Source organism: Brienomyrus brachyistius, chromosome 15, assembly GCF_023856365.1.
Source record: "Brienomyrus brachyistius isolate T26 chromosome 15, BBRACH_0.4, whole genome shotgun sequence".
Lineage (NCBI taxonomy): Eukaryota > Metazoa > Chordata > Actinopteri > Osteoglossiformes > Mormyridae > Brienomyrus > Brienomyrus brachyistius.
The window spans coordinates 14,540,172-14,557,972 of record NC_064547.1 but is presented as its reverse complement, the minus strand read 5'-3'; the positions used below and the strand labels follow the sequence as shown (position 1 = coordinate 14,557,972).

General features: G+C 40.2%; 1 protein-coding gene across 1 annotated transcript in view; it reads left to right on the top strand.

Annotated features, from left to right (window-relative positions):
* The window catches only part of dpyda.1 (dihydropyrimidine dehydrogenase a, tandem duplicate 1), a 120,818-nt gene extending 104,589 nt beyond the window's left edge, over positions 1-16,229 (top strand). Inside the window, exons 21-23 of the mRNA XM_048976588.1 lie at positions 12,800-12,943; positions 13,141-13,281; positions 14,609-16,229. Of these exons, the coding sequence (XP_048832545.1) occupies positions 12,800-12,943; positions 13,141-13,281; positions 14,609-14,779 (456 nt within the window). The 3' untranslated portion in view covers positions 14,780-16,229. The remainder of the gene's footprint in view (positions 1-12,799; positions 12,944-13,140; positions 13,282-14,608) is intronic.
* The last annotated feature ends 1,572 nt before the right edge of the window (positions 16,230-17,801 follow it).

Sequence of the window (17,801 nt, the reverse complement as noted above, 5' to 3'; positions counted from 1 at the left end):
TAGTTATAGTACAAGTTTTCTTGTACTTCATTCGTTCTGGTCCTGCATTCAGGTAATTTTCAAAGGTAGCATTACAATCTTAAAGTAGCTTGAAGCTCCTACAAGTTCTATAGCTTCTGAATGATATGGTTGTAGATGTTTTGTTACATTTTTTAGTGTCCTAGTTGTGCTGTAATGATCCTTTGTGAAGACTGGGATTTAGGTGGATAAAGAGCAGCCCGTTTAAACGGAAGCCTGTCGCATGTTGGTTAATTGCCCATTGTGCAGAAATGTCTGATGGGAAATGACTGTGTGCATGTTGGATACCGTGTTGGGGTTTAGAATTTGATGGCTGGGGAGAGAGTGGCCAACCACTGCCCCTTCTTCTGTCTGACTTGGCATCTGGGATTGCGTGTGCAAGAATCTCTCAGACCTTTCATTTAGCTAGTCGTGTGTAAGGCACTAATTGTTTGATTATCCTCAGCCAATTAACTTACTAAATTATAATGACATTATAATTAAGGGGCAGTTTGATGTTTTTTTTTGTCGAGTTCATCTTCACATGTATTACTGCTTGAGTGATAAGAAAAAAAATCACAATGCAGTCTGCGGCAAAAAACTTTTTCAAAGTGACGAAACATGCATGGCTTGTCGAGCATGAGTAGGTTGTAGCTTCACTGTTTATCTTTCTGTAATCGACTGTGTGATCAATTAACTAACATGAAGTGGCACTATGCCTTTTTGATAGTGGACTAATTTTCTTTTGGTAGCACATTGTCCCAGTTACAAAAACGTTTAATAATTTGTTGCCATTTTAATTGCTTTTTTTCTTACCTTTAACACATACAGAAATCTTTCCACATTTTTTCTTGGTATGTGTCACAGACATACCAATAAAAACCACTTTCATGGAAATTTTAATGACTTATAAGTTATTTCCTCTGAATGTGGCCAGTTCTGCGATTGAAAAGGAATATGATTACCTAATTTCTAAAAGCTCCATATTATGTGTCCTTAAAAAAAAAAAATATATATATATATATATATATATATATATATATATATATGAACTAATGAAGACACATAGTTACATATTATATATATATATATATATATATATATATATATAAGGTATATAATAAATATACCCCTATTGAGTGGAGGGTCATATTGAGCCTTGAGGTATTTTAATAAATGCACAGTATATATAGTATTAATGCTTGATTAATACCTGCAGATAAGCACTGAAGCACTACTCTACACAATAAAATGTTACTTATTTCTATTATATTTATTATTTCAATCTTTCATTTGAAAGCTGACATCCCTCTCCATACTACTGAACAGTCCAGAATACTTGAAATGTGAAAAGTGCTTTATGAGAGAAAGGAGGAGGGGTGGGGGGTACCGTATAACAGCAGGAGAAGCCCCACTACCCAACTGGCCCCCGGAAGGAGACTAGGAGGCATGGGAATAGCAGTGTAGTGCGCGTGTGGACTGAGCTTGTCACAGAAAAGCACGGCCACTGTGTGCCGTGGACCAGGCGCGCGTGTCACCAGCCATAGGTAATGGTAACAGGGCAGGAAAGCAGCAAATGGAGATGCACATTCAGCAAATGGAGATGCATATTCTGCAAATGTACCTGTACAAGTATTTGGACAAATGCAAAATAAAGCACTTTACCTGAGGGGACACAAATCCATAGCAGTAACACAATATGAATAAATGGTGAAGAAATATAGTTTCTACTTAAGATGAAATATGCATCATGATTCACTAATGATGAACAAACATGACATCAGTATTTCACTTGTGTTATTCAATACTTATTCCTTCAATAGTTCCTTAGTAGTTTCTTCATTAGTTCACTAAGATTTACAGAATTAACAGATATACTGACAAATATGGTAACTGCTTGGGACAAATGATGTGTCACAATCCATTAACGATGAACAAACCTGAGATCAGTATTTTACATATGTTATTCATTACATGTCCCTACAGTACTTCCTTCAGTGGTACCTTCATTGGTTCCTTCAGTAGTTCACAGAAGTTTATAAAATTAACAGATATAGTAACAAATATAATACTTACTTGAGTTGAAAGGTGTGACAGTTCGTTACGTTATGTTAAGGAATAAACGACGAGGCTAGCCTCGTTATTATGTTAAGTAATAGCATAGTTACATTATTTGTGTCCCCTCAAAGTGCTACCAGCACTGTCTAATCTTTTATAGTACAGGATCTGCACAACGTCTGAGGTCAGTAGTTAGGTCCGATGGTCTCTATACCTCTGTAACTTCTTCCGAGCTGGCTGGCCCTGCGTGGAGTCACAGTTAAATCGCACAGTGTACTCAAGGGAGATGTAGTTTTTAATGGATGATTTAGTGTGTACTGTAGCTGTCAGCAGAGCGTTGCTCCCTGCCGCGCTGAGCAAAGTGCCTCCCTAACATTCACGGCGCCACTGAAATCGTCCAATAAGAACGAGCGGCTCCCGGGAGACGTGGGAGCCTGTGTCAGGCATGCGGTGCAGTGACTTAGATACAGAATTACTGAGGTAAAATATTGTTTGTTGCGAGAAGCATCCCCGCTTGCTCGATTTAATTGATCACACTGCAGAGCCAGCTGGGTCTCTAGGCAGCCACCTAGGACGGAAATGTCAGGCTCTCTCCTGGACAGCTCATTCCGAAAATAATATAAGCAGGTAATTCACATTAACGGCATATTCATTTCTATGTATATCGAATTACAACAAGAAATGACAGACAAATACGTCTCATTTAAGACCTAGCCAATTTAATTATTAATAGCATTATTTATAGATTTTTTTCCCTTTAATTGGGGATGACTCCAACTCAAGACACTTAAATACTCTTTCTTATTCCCAATCAGGTTTCCTTTGTAGGAAGTTTTATGTTATAAAAAAATATAAAATAGGACACATTTCCAATATGCAAATTGTATCTGCGTATAGTTCTAAACGCAGAACTCTGAATTTTAGAAAATAGTCACAATTAAAAGATACTGCTGAAATTATTATTATTATTATTATTATTATTATTGTTGTTGTTGTTATTATTTATGAGGAACATGCCAAAGATTCTGAGAGTGCATTTGCTGTTCCTGTTAATTTTAACCGGACTGCAGTGCTTTCAATGGCCCTGTGACACAACCTCACATGTCACATGGCATTATGGGAAGGAACATGTTCAAATGGGGGTGTTTGGGTATAGTTGAGAGGATATGCTTGTCCTGCAGGTAGTTTCAGGTGAAATGCTGCTCTGAGTGGACTTGGGGGTACCGGGGGGAGGGGAATGGCCCGCGGCGCTTCCTGCTGTCTGTAACCCGTGACTCGGTCTTGACCTCGGGCCACACTGAACGAGAGGTGTTTCTTCCACCCCAGGAGACCGCGGCAGGCAGATTACTGCTCAGGCTGTACCTTTACTAACTGTTCCATGCCGTGCTGTGCCGGGGCCTGGCAGGGATGCTGAGGTAATGAGGCCTTCAGTGTGGCCAGCTTGTTTCTGTATTGGGGGGGGCACACCACTCAGTGTCGTCCTGGGGTAGAAGAAAGCTGTGTCCGTGTGCTCTGTAAGCAGCACGGATGACATGCCTCTCTCCTCCGATGAACGTCAGTAAATCATATTGACATCTGTAATGCAAAATCTTCTCATTCTTCCTCTCATTATTATTGTTGTTGTGCAAACTGTACATGTTGGGTCTGTGTGGGTTTCCTCTGACGACTCGCAGGCTGCAGGCTGGCCACAGCCCTCTTTTGAATACATAATTATGGATGACCGATTGATTATTATTATTATTATTATTATCTTCATCATCACCACCAATAGAGAAATTCAGCTATTATCGTTATTTTAGCAAATAAAATTTTATCAGGGATATTTGTGGGCAATAGAAATCTTGTTTATTGTTTTTTATGCACATAAATTACTTGAGAGGGAATTTACTACTCCATTCATTGTCAGGTGGTAAAAGCATATATTGACATACAGTTGTACTCTGCTGATACCGCTGCTCCATTCAGCTCCCTACACAGCAGCCTGCCATTGGCTGCATTCAGAACCCACCTGGAGCACAGAAGCACATGACTGTTCCTTCTGAGGTGTCCCATTGGCCAAAGGTAACGACATGAACAGCCAATCAGGGCTAAAGTAGAAAAACTATGGAAAAAATTGGATGAGACAGCTTTGTACATTGACACCCCTATTGCATTATTTTCAGTAATTGCTAGTTAGGCGAGTGGCCACTTATCCACAGTTACATGTATGGCGGGTATGTATGACATGTATGTATGTATGACACGTATGTTGTCATGTAAAACCATTTACTCTCAACGTCCGAGAAACGACAAACCCTGAGCCTTGGGTATTATCGGCGCTCAGACGCAGTGACTAAAAACATTAAGCCGTCTCTTTAAAAAATAAAGGTACTTACTCCTCTTTCTTCCTGGTAATAACATGACAGCAAAAATAATAACATGCTATGAGGCTACATAATAATAATTTGCCAAATGTAGTTCGTTCCTGTTTCTAATTTATGCAGCACTGCTCAGCATCATTCATCAAAGCCCTGACGCTATTTACTAACTGCAGCTCCGGGGAGAAAGCAGTGGTCAGGGTGTCGTGTATCATTGTTAAACCCTGTCACCTCTGCTGTCCCCCGGTAAACCAGGCAGCCGGATGCACAGCTCACACAGGTATTAGCGCCCAGCAGTTAGGTAAAGATGCCCTTTCCAGCCGGGATCGGCTCAAAAATAAAAATAAACGGCGGCGTTTGCCTCATCACTCGGAGGTGCTGCTGTTTTGAAGATTCCTGGCTGGCGTGAGAGGAGAGCCTTTCCCTCGATGGCATTTCTGGATGGCAGTGACATCTAGCTTTTGGATTGGCAGCACTGCAGGCTCGTACTGTCCCCATTGCTTTGACAGAGTGGAACCTTTTAGCTGTTTGTTTATCTATTTATTTGTTCATTTGTTTATTTTATCATATTTTCAGAACAGGCATCAGGCGTCATCCAGTCAAAAACTCAGTCGGGTTGGGGCCGGGGGGGGAGGGGGGTCTTGTGTTGTCATATGTAAATACCCGTAACACGATGTTACCACAGCTCAGTGCAAATCGATAATGGAAAACCTGAACAAGACCAAATATTACTGTGACAAAGGCACATGGGTGTGTGACAGTTGCTTGGAAAATGTAAAACGTATTTTTTATATTTAAAGATACAGTTAAAACTGTGCATCTCGTTAATATATGGGCATGTGTCTGATTTTAATTTTTTTATGCAAGCTGCAGCCTGGTTCCTCCCTGTTTCTCATTACTGAAGGGCTTCTTCCTTGTTTTATGGGGCTTCAGTCCTGCTTCTAGGAGCCTGATACACACTGTCCTAGCAGTGCACCTCACACCTGCACTTAATGTTTCCCATTCCCTCTGAAGGTCACTTGATGTCATCCTGCGATTCATAAAAACTGTCAGATAAGTTAACTGTCATCTCTGGCATTAGATTGTCGCTTCCTCCCTTAACCTGGCTGGTTTCTGGTCGTTCCCAGTGTCTCCTGCTTCACCTTATTCTTATGTGCTGCTGTCTTTGAAATTTTGAATCTGGAAGAAACCTGCTGCCCAGCGTAGCCATCAGCCAGCAGAACCACGATTAAACCAGGATTTAAAAATGCAGGTATGTTTAATAACATAGAGTGGTCTCCAAATTTTTTCTGCAGCTCTAGTTAGGCAATATTTAATAACATACTATACAGTATATGTGCTACCAGTTACCCTGGATGGACTCCCAGTGGCTGCAACCTTGTACTGGTTAAGCAGTTTTGAAAAAATGGATGAATGGATTAGTGATGTACTCATAAATAAACGAATAATGCTTGTTATTTTATTTCCATTTGCTACATCTGTCTTCAGATACAAATGAACCATTAACAGATTCACTGTAGCTTGTAACTTTTGCATGTGCCTTGGATTGGCTGCCTTCCTGCCGCGTTTCCTCTTTGGAGACCTCTGGCCCATGGGTTGCTTAGGACTGTGTTGGTGGTAGATTGACACCTGGTCATATTTTCATATTTCTTTCACTTTGTGCTGCTAGGTTACATTAGAATGGCTGTTTGAATATATGCTGTCAGGCTTAAAATACTGAAGACTTCTAATGTAACATATGTATTGATTTTGGATGTGGCTGATTCCTCGAGATAACATGCCGTCAGCTACATCGACACCAGCTTTGACCCGAAGAAGCTCCCCGTATCTGACCCGAAGCTTTGACCGGCAGCAGCCGCTATGAAGCATCCCCTCTTAACCCTGACCAACCCAAAAATAAAACAGGTTTCACTCTTGGGGGAGGGGGCTGATTTTCCTCATAGCAGGGGGTAAAGCCAGTCTATCGCAGGGCACACACTAGCACACCATGAGCAAATTTGAGACACCAATTCACACATTTTGTGGCCTGCTGGAGGAAACCAGAGTATGAAAGTCGCGGTAGGGAGAACATGCAAACATCTACTGGTGTGAGGCCACAGTGCTGCCGACTAATCAATTATGTCATCCTGTTTAAAGTCTCATAAAAGTGTAACTTACCTTTGTTATATTCAGTTTACATTAGTGCTGGAAATGCAAGCATTTTAAATATTCTTACAGCAAGCTCCTATGCTGATCCACAATCAGATTTTCCATCCAATTAACCTGTATAAATCGGTCTTGGGTCTGCAAATGTTTAGCGCAAAACTAGTGAACATCCAACCAATCCACAAAGCCAAACCACAGATGCTTAATGTGAAATTCACTGGCACAGCCAATCAGATTTGTGAGATAATCATTGATTGGCATAAATTGCAGAGTGCACTGCGTGCTTGATCATAGTGTTAATTTAAACCTATATTTATATAACTCTATAACTCTTTCATTATATAACCTCCTTTATGTTTACAGTAGACACTTCGGTATTTTGCTTGGTATCTTGGCTTGTTGTTGTTGCCTTTCTGGATCAAACCCTCGCCAGTCGACAGCTATTTTTCACACCGTAAGTCACCCAGGACCCAGTGATGATACTGTGTTTCTTACTAGCAGAAAGACCAGCACAGTCAGGCTGATAATATAGCCTAGATGTGAGCCAGCAGCGTTTGGGCCTTTGGACCAACACTACGCACCGGATGAATATTTCCGCTGGCTGAGTCACATGGGAACCCCCCCTTACTTATTTGTTTTGATGATGTTTCAGTATTTATTTCAAGACATATTTATTTATTTATTGGTCACAGGGTTTGTTCTCCATAATTAACTAGATAGTGTTTGTCGGAGATTACCACAGCAACAATTTAGATGACAGCTATAGCTACAAATGTTTGTCCAACTTCCATCTGGCATCTTAGAAGACTGAGGCCCATCTGTCAGTGCTGTTTCCATATATGGATTTGCTTTGTTACTCTTTAAATACAACTAAAGAACTCGGTTTGCTGGGCAAATTTATGAAACCTAAACCAGGTGTGATACCCTTCCTGTAGTTACTGTAACAGGAATAATAATTGTAAGAGACCAACAGATTGAGGAACTGAGAGCAGTTTTCTGCTATAGGAGAAGAGGAAAGACCTTAAATTCTTTGAATAGCGAGTTATTCAAAAGTGGGCCCTAACCAAGTCTTATATTCCCGAGAATACTGCTGAAACGCAAACAGTCATCTTTAAAACATAAGCCCAAATCTCATACAGTAAGCTCTTTTATAATCTTATACTTTATTTTATGATGTTTCTTCCTGATTTGCAAAATCAAGGATTCAAAGTCATCAAATTCAAATTGAGGCCATATTTTTCAATATAATCTCAGTTATATATATATATATATATATATATATATATATATATATATATATAATATATATATATAGTCCAAATGATGTCGATAAAACCTAATTCATTTGGTAAGTTTTATTTTACTATGACTCACAAAGACACTTCACCCAGAGTACTTCTCAGCATATATAAACTTGTTGATATCCACTTGGTGAGACTCTCAGGAATTACAGTCCTGTTTATCCACTGTAACATATGGGACAATTTGGAAGAGATTTAAAATGGTAAGATTGGTTCAGAGAATGCAGAATTGCTTTTGCATGCATAAAGAACCTGGGGAGCGGCCATGCATTCGCCTGAGGGCACATACAGAGGCAAGACGTATAGTTATTGTTCAAGTTCTCAATGGGATCTTCCATTAGTCGGCTTCCTTATTTCACTCGAGGGGCCGAAAGCGATTGTGTCCGATTGTTAGCCATGCTCAAGCTTATTATTGGAAAGGTGCCGCTCCGGACGTGTTAAGTGGGAATTGCGACGGTGGGTCGTGCTTGTTCTGGAAGAATCTAACATGTGCAGCACATTGCACATTATGTGTTTGTTTATTTATTTTGCCTGTTTATTTTTAATCAGTCGGAATACAGTGCAAGTGAAACTTTAAAGACCATTATGGGATATTTTTTTAAAAATCTTTTTTAACCAAAGATTCTGTTGAATCTTGAAATTATATTTAGAATTCTATGGACATAGATTAGCTATGTTTGTTTTAACATTGTACACGGATGAAGAATCATGAAGAACAACAGAGTACATGTGTGCTGAAAAAAGCCTTATAAAAAGCCTAAAATAAAGGAATTTCTCAAGTAGCGTTGAGTAGATTATGCATTAGCAAGGTGATCAGGATGGTGTGTTGTGACGCTTGTTACTTGTGTTTGGAGATACCATTCCTCTGCAGAGTTTAAGCAGGAATTCACTGCGTGCCTTTCTAATAGAGGCTGTCTGATACACCATTCTGGGAATTAAAAACAGCAACAAAACAGCAAAACAAAAAAACAAAACAATCAAACCGTTGACAAGCCTTGTGTTTGGGAAAACATTGCATCCAATTAGAAGTGCCTCTCTGACTGTTCAAGACATCGATTTGGCAGTTTGCTCGCACCACACATCCCTCTCATTAAAGCATCCACAGTTCACCAGCTCCAGCAGCTGTGAATGGACTTGTGGTTAATTATTACACAACAAATACGTCGCATTCATGTAGAAGGCGAAACAAGCAAGTAGCAGCTTTGTCCTAATGGGGGTTGTGTGAGTGAGCGTCAGATCATCCAGGGGAAAACCTGGGCCTCAGGTGTGTGTTTATGGATGTCAGAAATGTAGTGTGTTCTGCAGCATTGTATGGAAATTGCATAAGAATGTGCATTGCTGTTTTCAATTTGTTAAACGCAAAGACAAAAATCCTTCACGTGTCAGCAAGACTGTACTGTAGCTTTTGTTTGTAACTGCCAGTTTTTAGATGTCTTAAAAATATCAACTCGTTGTCTAACATTAGATTGCATTTAATTGTTAGTTTATTTACAGTACCAGTGGGTATTTCTATCATAGATGAAAGTCTTTGAGCTACACATTTGAAAGCAAAATCTTCCCCTGGTTTTGGACGGCAACCGGAAAGTTTAGAAGCATATTTAATTACTGTGTCTTAAGTCTCCATGTACGTGTTCTGTGACGGACTGTCATCCAGTCTGCGGTGTAGCCCTGGCTAATATCCTGTTTTGTGTATGATAGGCACTTGGGTCTCCACAACTCTCTACGAAGCAGTTCGAAGACAAACGGACAGACGGATCGATCGATCAGTTATGATGCTGCACACGCATAATTTTATTATTTTGCGTGTGTATTCAGACAGGAAAATCACTCTACGTGCAGAGTTAAGCACAAGTACTCACTTTGTTACAACACTCCAAGAAACCTATCATTTATTTCTTCGCCAAAATTAGAGCTAGCAAATAAAATCGCCAAGTCTCTTCTGCAGCAGGCGCACTGCATTTATTTATTATTCGTTTTGAATGGATATGACATAAATTGCTCCATGATGCTAATTATGATAATTATGCTTTGCATCAAGTGGCAGAAGCTGCCTAGTGGGACTCTCGTTGAGCATAGCCTGGGCAAGCCGGTTCTGTTCATCAGTCCCAGAAGGATATACTGTGTTCCACTCGTCCCGCCAGCGATGCTCAGTTGAGAAAGGAGGGCAGCCAAACCTTAGCTGTCACAGTGGCAGCTATCATTGCATGAGGTTTCCTGCTGGGATGCCTGTCAGAGTTTTTAACAGGGGCGTTGAAATAGCACTTTCGTGGGCTCACATAGGTTTCGCTTGTCTATGTTGAGGAATTCACTTCCAAGTATCCAGCAGTCTAAGGATAGCTTATCAAAAGCCTCAAAAGTAATAATGTAAAAGATACGAAACACAATTAACCAATCGTATTGCCTTGTATGATGCTTTAACCACTCATAAAAAAGAAAGCCTGTGTGATTACTACACACCCACCTGGACGGAACTTAATTCCGCTGCATGTGCCGTATTCATGCTTACAGATCCAGGCGACCTTGTTGGTCAGTACAAATACGGCTCCCAGGACTTTCTAGAGGCTCCACTTAAGAGAAAATCCTAGCCAGACTCAAGGTTAGAGAACTATGGACTATGATAAGAAACAAAGCAGAGAAGTAGAAAATGTCGTAAAAACCTTTCACACACACACACATCTGTGATCAGGATCCCAGATGCACTCTCTAACCTACAGCCTTATCATAATGAATGATGGTTAATCACAAAGTAAGTTTGATTATTAATAAATCCCCATACTTATCAATATTCAGATTATTCATATAAAATACAAGTTTACAGATCTTTTTTTTTTTTAATAAACCCACCTCAACTTTAAGAAGAGTAGAATGAGAAGTAGATACACACAGTGACAGTTTTCAAGTAACAAAAGCAAAGTCAAATAGTGTTTCAAATAATGATGTTCTTGGTACTGTATTTGATATATGATCTTGGGGGAAGGGGCGGCATGGTGGTGCAGTGGTTAGCACTGTTGCCTCACACCTCTGGGACCTGGGTTCGAGTCTCCGCCTGGGTCACATGTGTGTGGAGTTTGCATGTTCTCCCCATGTCGTCGTGGGGTTTCCTCCGGGTACTCCGGTTTCCCCCCGCAGTCCAAAAACATGCTGAGGCTGATTGGAGTTGCTAAATTGCCCATAGGAGTGCATGCGTGAGTGACTGGTGTGTGAGTGTGCCCTGCGATGGGCTGGCCCCCCATCCTGGGTTGTTCCCTGCCTCGTGCCCATTGCTTCCGGGATAGGCTCCGGACCCCCCGCGACCCAGTAGGATAAGCGGTTTGGAAAATGGATGGATGGATGGATCTTGGGGGATGATTTCTAACATTTATTTTGTGGTATATGTTAGTTAACCTCTTGAGAAAGGAAAAATTGAATTAATAAAATCCAGCAGGGAAAACTTGAAACATTTTTGAGATACATACATGTACTTTTCCCAAAATTACTTTGGCATTCCTTGTTTACCCTCTTAGCCTCACAGACCACTATTTACATTCAGTGGAGAGAGGCGTCTCTCACATCTTCCATGTGGAAGACAAACTGCCTGCCAGTTTGCTTTAATTCCTTTTCAATGTTCAGGCTAACGGTGCGGAATTCTTTTGCTCTCGACTGTCATGAATATGGTAATCTGGGGAAATCACTACAGGCAAGTACTTCTGTGGCACGGCATGGAGTAGAGGAAACAAAATGTCCCGTTCCTGCCGATCCCCCTGCCGCTACAGGATTGTCGCGAGCGCTCCGCCTGACAGGCCTCCAGCTGTGCGCAGCGATAATTGGTGCGACTCGGTCTTTATCAAAAAGCCTTTATCGGGGCGGCTCGTAGAGGATGGTGGACCTCAGAGGGAGGAGTGAGAAGCGGCTCCGCCGTCTACATGGCCTTTGTGTGGCGTGCTTTATAGTCGACGTTATGCTCCGCGTTTGCCCCTGCGGCACGGCGCGTACCCGGGGTTTTCAATTCCTCCTGAGCCATTTACAGAGCTCTGTGCCAAGGGAACCTGTGCTCCTCGTGTGCTGTACATTGTATCTGTTTCAATGTCTCTATTTGTACGTCCAATGTGATGGAGGTCTATTACCAAAGAGACGTGTATTTCTCAAGCTGAAAGAGTTTTATCATCAGAAGAAACATCAATTTCACACATTTCCTGATAAAATCAGTTTGCATCATAGTTTCATTTGCATAGCAATTTAATGACATATATGTCTGTGGACTCATGGTACTATAGTGTTTCAGTCTATGCAAGTCAGATAAGCCTGCCGTATGTGTGTGTGTGTGTGTGTGTGTGTGTGTGTGTGTGTGTGTGTATATATATATATATATAATTTATTTTTTGATGTTTTGATACATTGTTTTTTATGGTTAGCGCGTAGTTGTAAATTATAAATCATAATTCATTAAGAACAAGGCACTAACCCTAAACAATATGACCTCTGAGGCAGTAAAACACACACACACACACACACACACACACATAGATATATCTGAGCAGCATGCTTCAATCTGGAATGCAGATTAATTAATATAGTTCTGATGGTCATTTCAGAACTTAATATGCGATCAGCTTGTGAAAAATGCTAATTTTGATGAAGCTGTTGAGCATTTTCCCAGCTAACAGGGAATGTTCCCGGAACTTTAGCCAAAATTATGTAGAGGTTTTCTCAAAGCTGGCAGAAAACGTTCTTATGTAACATTAATGGAACATTATTTTCACATTTTACATTTTAACAAAGGTTCTGTCAATGTCAGCTCAGTAACCTTATTATCCGAACCTCCTTTTAACATGATTATTGTTGAAAAATTTTGTTTTATCATAAAATATTATTTTATAATAGTGTTATATATATGACCATGGGCCATTCATCTGAAACAAATATGTATATTTTTTCATTATTTACCTTGCTTTCCCAACTCAGAGTCTCCCCAGTTTTGGCCCTTATCTTGTGGAGAAGAAAAAGATCTTAGCAGATTATAAGCAGAAGTTGAAAGACATTGATGTTACAACAGAATCAAAGGGTCCAAGAAGATACACACCAAAGAAACCCATCCCATTTGTTGAGGTAAGTTGCTGCTGCACGTTCTGGCTTCTCAGTGTAACATTTGCTCTGTAATAGATAATATAAGTTCAGCAATTGTTTTGGTTGTTAGATTGTGTTTGATCGCTAGCTTTTTGTTTCCGAGGTTACAGAGCTTTGTAGATAAACACTGTATCAGTACAACTTTGCTGGGTCCCTTGTCAAACTGAGACTTTTCTTAGGATATCATTGGCAAAGCTCTGAGTCACATTGGGGCTTACGGAGAGCTCAGCATCCAGGAGCAAGTGCAAGCGCTGGTGGACAAGGACATGTGCATCAACTGCGGGAAATGCTACCTGACTTGTAACGACTCGGGATACCAGGTATTGGGATGTCACACATGCACACCTTTGGGGTCAGCGATGGCAACATCATCCTCAGATGCACGCACACACACGCACACACACATATCTTTGTGGGGACTCTCCATTTATTTCTATGGGAAAAACTCTAATCACAACATAATGACCTTAACCCCTACCCAGCCCTAACCTTAACCATAAGTAACCAAACAAAATATGAGACTTCTGGCATTTTTTGTGGGGGATATTTGGTCTCCACAATGTAATATAAACATAATCCAGACACTCACACAGATACACAAAATGGTCTGCAAACCACATTCCCAGCTACTAATCATAATCCTAATCATCCCCAGTCCCTGCACTTTTGGTAACCGAATTGGTGACCCGGTGTTCCACAGCCCATCCCAGACGGCACGGGTCATGGGGGAGGTAGCACCCCGTGCTAACACACAGTCAGGTGCTGAGCTGGCAGTTAGACTGAGTGGTCCAGAGGGAGCCCATGCCAACATGAGGAGAGCATGCAACTCTGAACATGCGAGACGTTGATTCGGGCCTGGAATCCGCCCTGTAACTCAGATGGTTTGGAGCAGCAGCAGTACTTCATTAATTCGCATCACAAATGTCCTTCCATCCATGCATCTCCCAGGCACTTATCATCATCAGGGTCACATCAGACTGTGGAGCCTTTTCCAGAGATCATAGGCTGGGACACATCCTGGACAGAGTGCCAAATGCCACAATTATCACAGCCTATATTTTTGACATAATCTTTGAGTCACTGCCGGTATCCACCCCCCTCAAGGAAGTTTCATTGTTTTTGTCCTTGGTTCTGTGGATTAATTAATGTCTGTTACTTGTAATAATTAAATTCCGGTCCAGTTTTATCAAAGCTATGTTGTTCACTGTGATTCTTAAAGCTCACAGAACTAACTGTGTATTGTCACTGCCTTCCAGTAAAGACAAATATTTGACCTTCGAGTTAGACCTCAATCCACCAAACACAACATGTACGATAAGGACTCTGGGTGTTTCCCTCCTATTAATAATGACATTACATACAATGAAACTGATTATTTTACTATCATGTTTTTTCCTGTATTGATAGATGACATTTGAATGACATTTATGTTTAATAATGAGAAACAGAAATGTTTATTTATTCACGTGATTACAGATAAGCCCGACTAAGTGCAGAGGTTGTTAAAAAGGCCATGTGTGATTAAGAGAGGCAGCATAGAGCAATGCATAGCCTGCTTGCTGTGGGTGGGGGGGGCTGCCCTTGCCACAAACCCTCCCACAGAGCACCTAATAATTCTAATCTAATAGCCTTTGCTTCCTTTTTTAGGCTATTACGTTTGACCCTGAGACCCATCTCCCCATGGTAACTGACAGCTGCACTGGTTGCACTCTGTGCCTGAGCGTGTGCCCCATCATCGACTGCATCAGAATGGTTGCCAGGACAACGCCGTATGTACCGAAGAGGGGCCTGCCTAATGCAGTACATCCTGTTTGCTAGGGGAGGCCTGAGAGAAAGGAGCTGACGTCTACTCCACGGCATTGATTCTCCACAGAACGGCTGTGTGTGTGTGTGTGTGTGTGTGTGTGTGTGTGTGATGGGGGAGAGGGAATGAAAAGTATTACCAAAACAAAGGGTTATTTGGACAAATTATTCCCTTACATTTCCAAGTCAATTATTCAGCCATAATTCTCTGCAAATCGTGCTGCATTATTTCTAAACAATAGCCAGCAATGTTGTTGTCCTTTGTCAAGGCTGTGATAATGAAGCTGAAGGAGGGATTGGAAATAATGGATGTTAATGTACTACTGTAGGACCCATAAAGCAGTCCTACATTTCTGTCTGCCTGTTAGATTAAAGGCCGTCCACAATCCTAAAGCAATAAAATAAGATACTTTGTCATGGAAAAATAATAAGACAGACGAGAACTAATAATGAACAGAGATGAATGTAGCTTTGAAATGTTCTGCCTTTGATTATCTGTGAAGTCGTTGCTCTCAGACTGCAGGTGGCCCCGTTTAAACCTTAATAGTTTGTTTACCCCCTACTGCTCCTAGTAAATCCATGCAGTGACATGCAATGTATGTTATTTGTGCATTTCCTTTGTTTGGCTCCTAACATACAGTTTGCATGCAGCATCAATAGTTGTGATAAAATCTCACTGTTCGTTAATTTTTTAAATGTTTTATATTGTTAATGCAATGACATTTCGCTTATTTTGGTCCAATAACACACAATGCGCAGAATAATCAATCCAATAAGACTAATGACAAGTTACTGATAAGACTGGTGGATATAATATGGTTTTCACAGAAATTTTTATTAATATTTGATCATTGTTATATCAATCTAAGATCCCTGAATTTTTTCTTTAGGAGAATGCAACATTATTCTCTTGCAGTATGTTTTATTGATTGAGGAATTGATGCAAAATATGTCATGTATTGAATATGCACAAAATAATCTGCTTCAGTTTTTAAAACCGCATATTTTTCAGTATTGTATATTTCAGCTGTACACACTGTTTACACACAGTGTGCACACTGTGTAACTCTATAGTATACACATACACACTATATATGAAGACTTAATTATGCCTTGATCTGAAATGCTATACAATATATCTTCGGTGCATGCATTGTTTTTTCTTTTATTATTCAGGCTTGTCCAGAGATGTGCTTTTACCAGAAGTGACCTTAAAAAAAAATCTCAAGAGATCACATTTCACCCCTTACTAATGTCATCTGTGCCTTATGTCTAATGATTTCTTTTCCAGAACAGTCCATGTTATATGAACTATGACAGAAGAAAATAGTGTTTGAACTATGCAGAATGGATTTGTGTAACAATAGGTGTAATCAAGTATATCGTATTGAGGAAACAAATAATTATGTAGAAAGTAAATATCTGGCAATGATGAGGGAAATGAAAATAAAGCAATAAAATCCCACTGTGCCTATGTGTGTTATGCATTTAAGAGTCTTTTTTCCAAAGTCTTCTTACTGGTATTTACTGACATCTGACGTTTTAGGATAAAACATATCATGTAGAAAACAGGCGAAGAAGCTACATAAGATGATTTAATAGAGAAAACAGTTAACATAATTGGCTAAAGTTATTAATTTTTCAAATCCTGTTAAGCTACTGAACAAATGTGTTTACATGCCAGCATTTTATGCATGATTAAAGTAAAAATGTTATCGTTATACATAATAATGTATGCACAGTAACATTTATGATATTTGGTCTTAATTAAAAGGTACTGGTTTTAGAGACCATTTTTTTTGTAGCCATCAAGTGGTCTAAGCCTGAATTGCACGAGTTAGAACATTATCAGCTGATCCCAGATCAGTTTAAATGTGTTTGCCTTTACTTTTACTGGAGGGTGTTTGAGCACAGTTGCGGTGTTGAAGAGGTAAACACTTGGTTCGCAGTTCGAGTTTGAATAAAGTCGTGGCCACACACAGGGCTAATCAAGTGTTACTTCTTTGTTTCCACATGCCATGGCAGACGTCTCCTTCCTTCATTGGCTCCTGTGGTGTGACTCTCCTTCATATGCAAAGAAGCTTATTGTTGCATTACTGTACTTGCATGGGCTTCCGTTTGGAAAAAAGGGTGCATGGTATAAATCAGTTTCCCAACTGGTCCAAAATTAACGGCAAATCAGTGGGGAGCATAATCTAATGTAATTTTTACTTTTGATTATACTTTGGTGACTTATTACTCAGCTATGCAAGCGATACATCTTAATCACTGCCTAATATCGGGCCGACTCTGTTTCTCCATTAATGAAGCACAGCATTAATTCGCTTTTAGCACCGTGAGAATTCAGCCCTTTGTAACATGCATTTCTTTTGTGTTTAAGGCGATGGCATTGATATAGAAGACGGCGATACAGAATTTTGTTAGAAAAGCGGTCTGAGAAATGTAATCATTTGGCATGAAATGATCTTTGTGTGGTGTTGGGGGGGGGGGGGCTTGTGTGGCATAAATTGCTCTTTACACGCATAACAATCCAATTTCATGCAACACAAAGAGCCATTGTGTACACATCCCCCCTCCCAGGAACTGAACCCACAACCTTGACTAAAAAGCCGGGCCCCATAAGCACCACAGCAACCTGCTTCCCTAACATTCTGCCCGATATCCGCTTTTTAATTTATTCTTTTAATATGTCTGCTGTTCCTGCAAAAAATAATTACTGGTTGTTTGTGTTTAAGAGGCATTAATGTAGACTCCTTGACAAAGAAGCACAAAGCAGTCAACACCATAATAAATAAATGATGCTTCATTTTTTTTGGTAGTATAAAATTAGAATTTCATTTTTGATAGCTGACTGTATTTTCGACAATGTCTGTAATTTTGAGAGCATGACAATCCAATTTCATGCAACAAAAAGCTATTTTTTTATTCGAATGATATCTTGTCCCTCACAGGGGATGGACTCACCACTTAACTAATATGGCATCCCAAAAATGCAACAAGAATTGTATTGTTTAGCCAGCAACAAAATTCCTGCCTG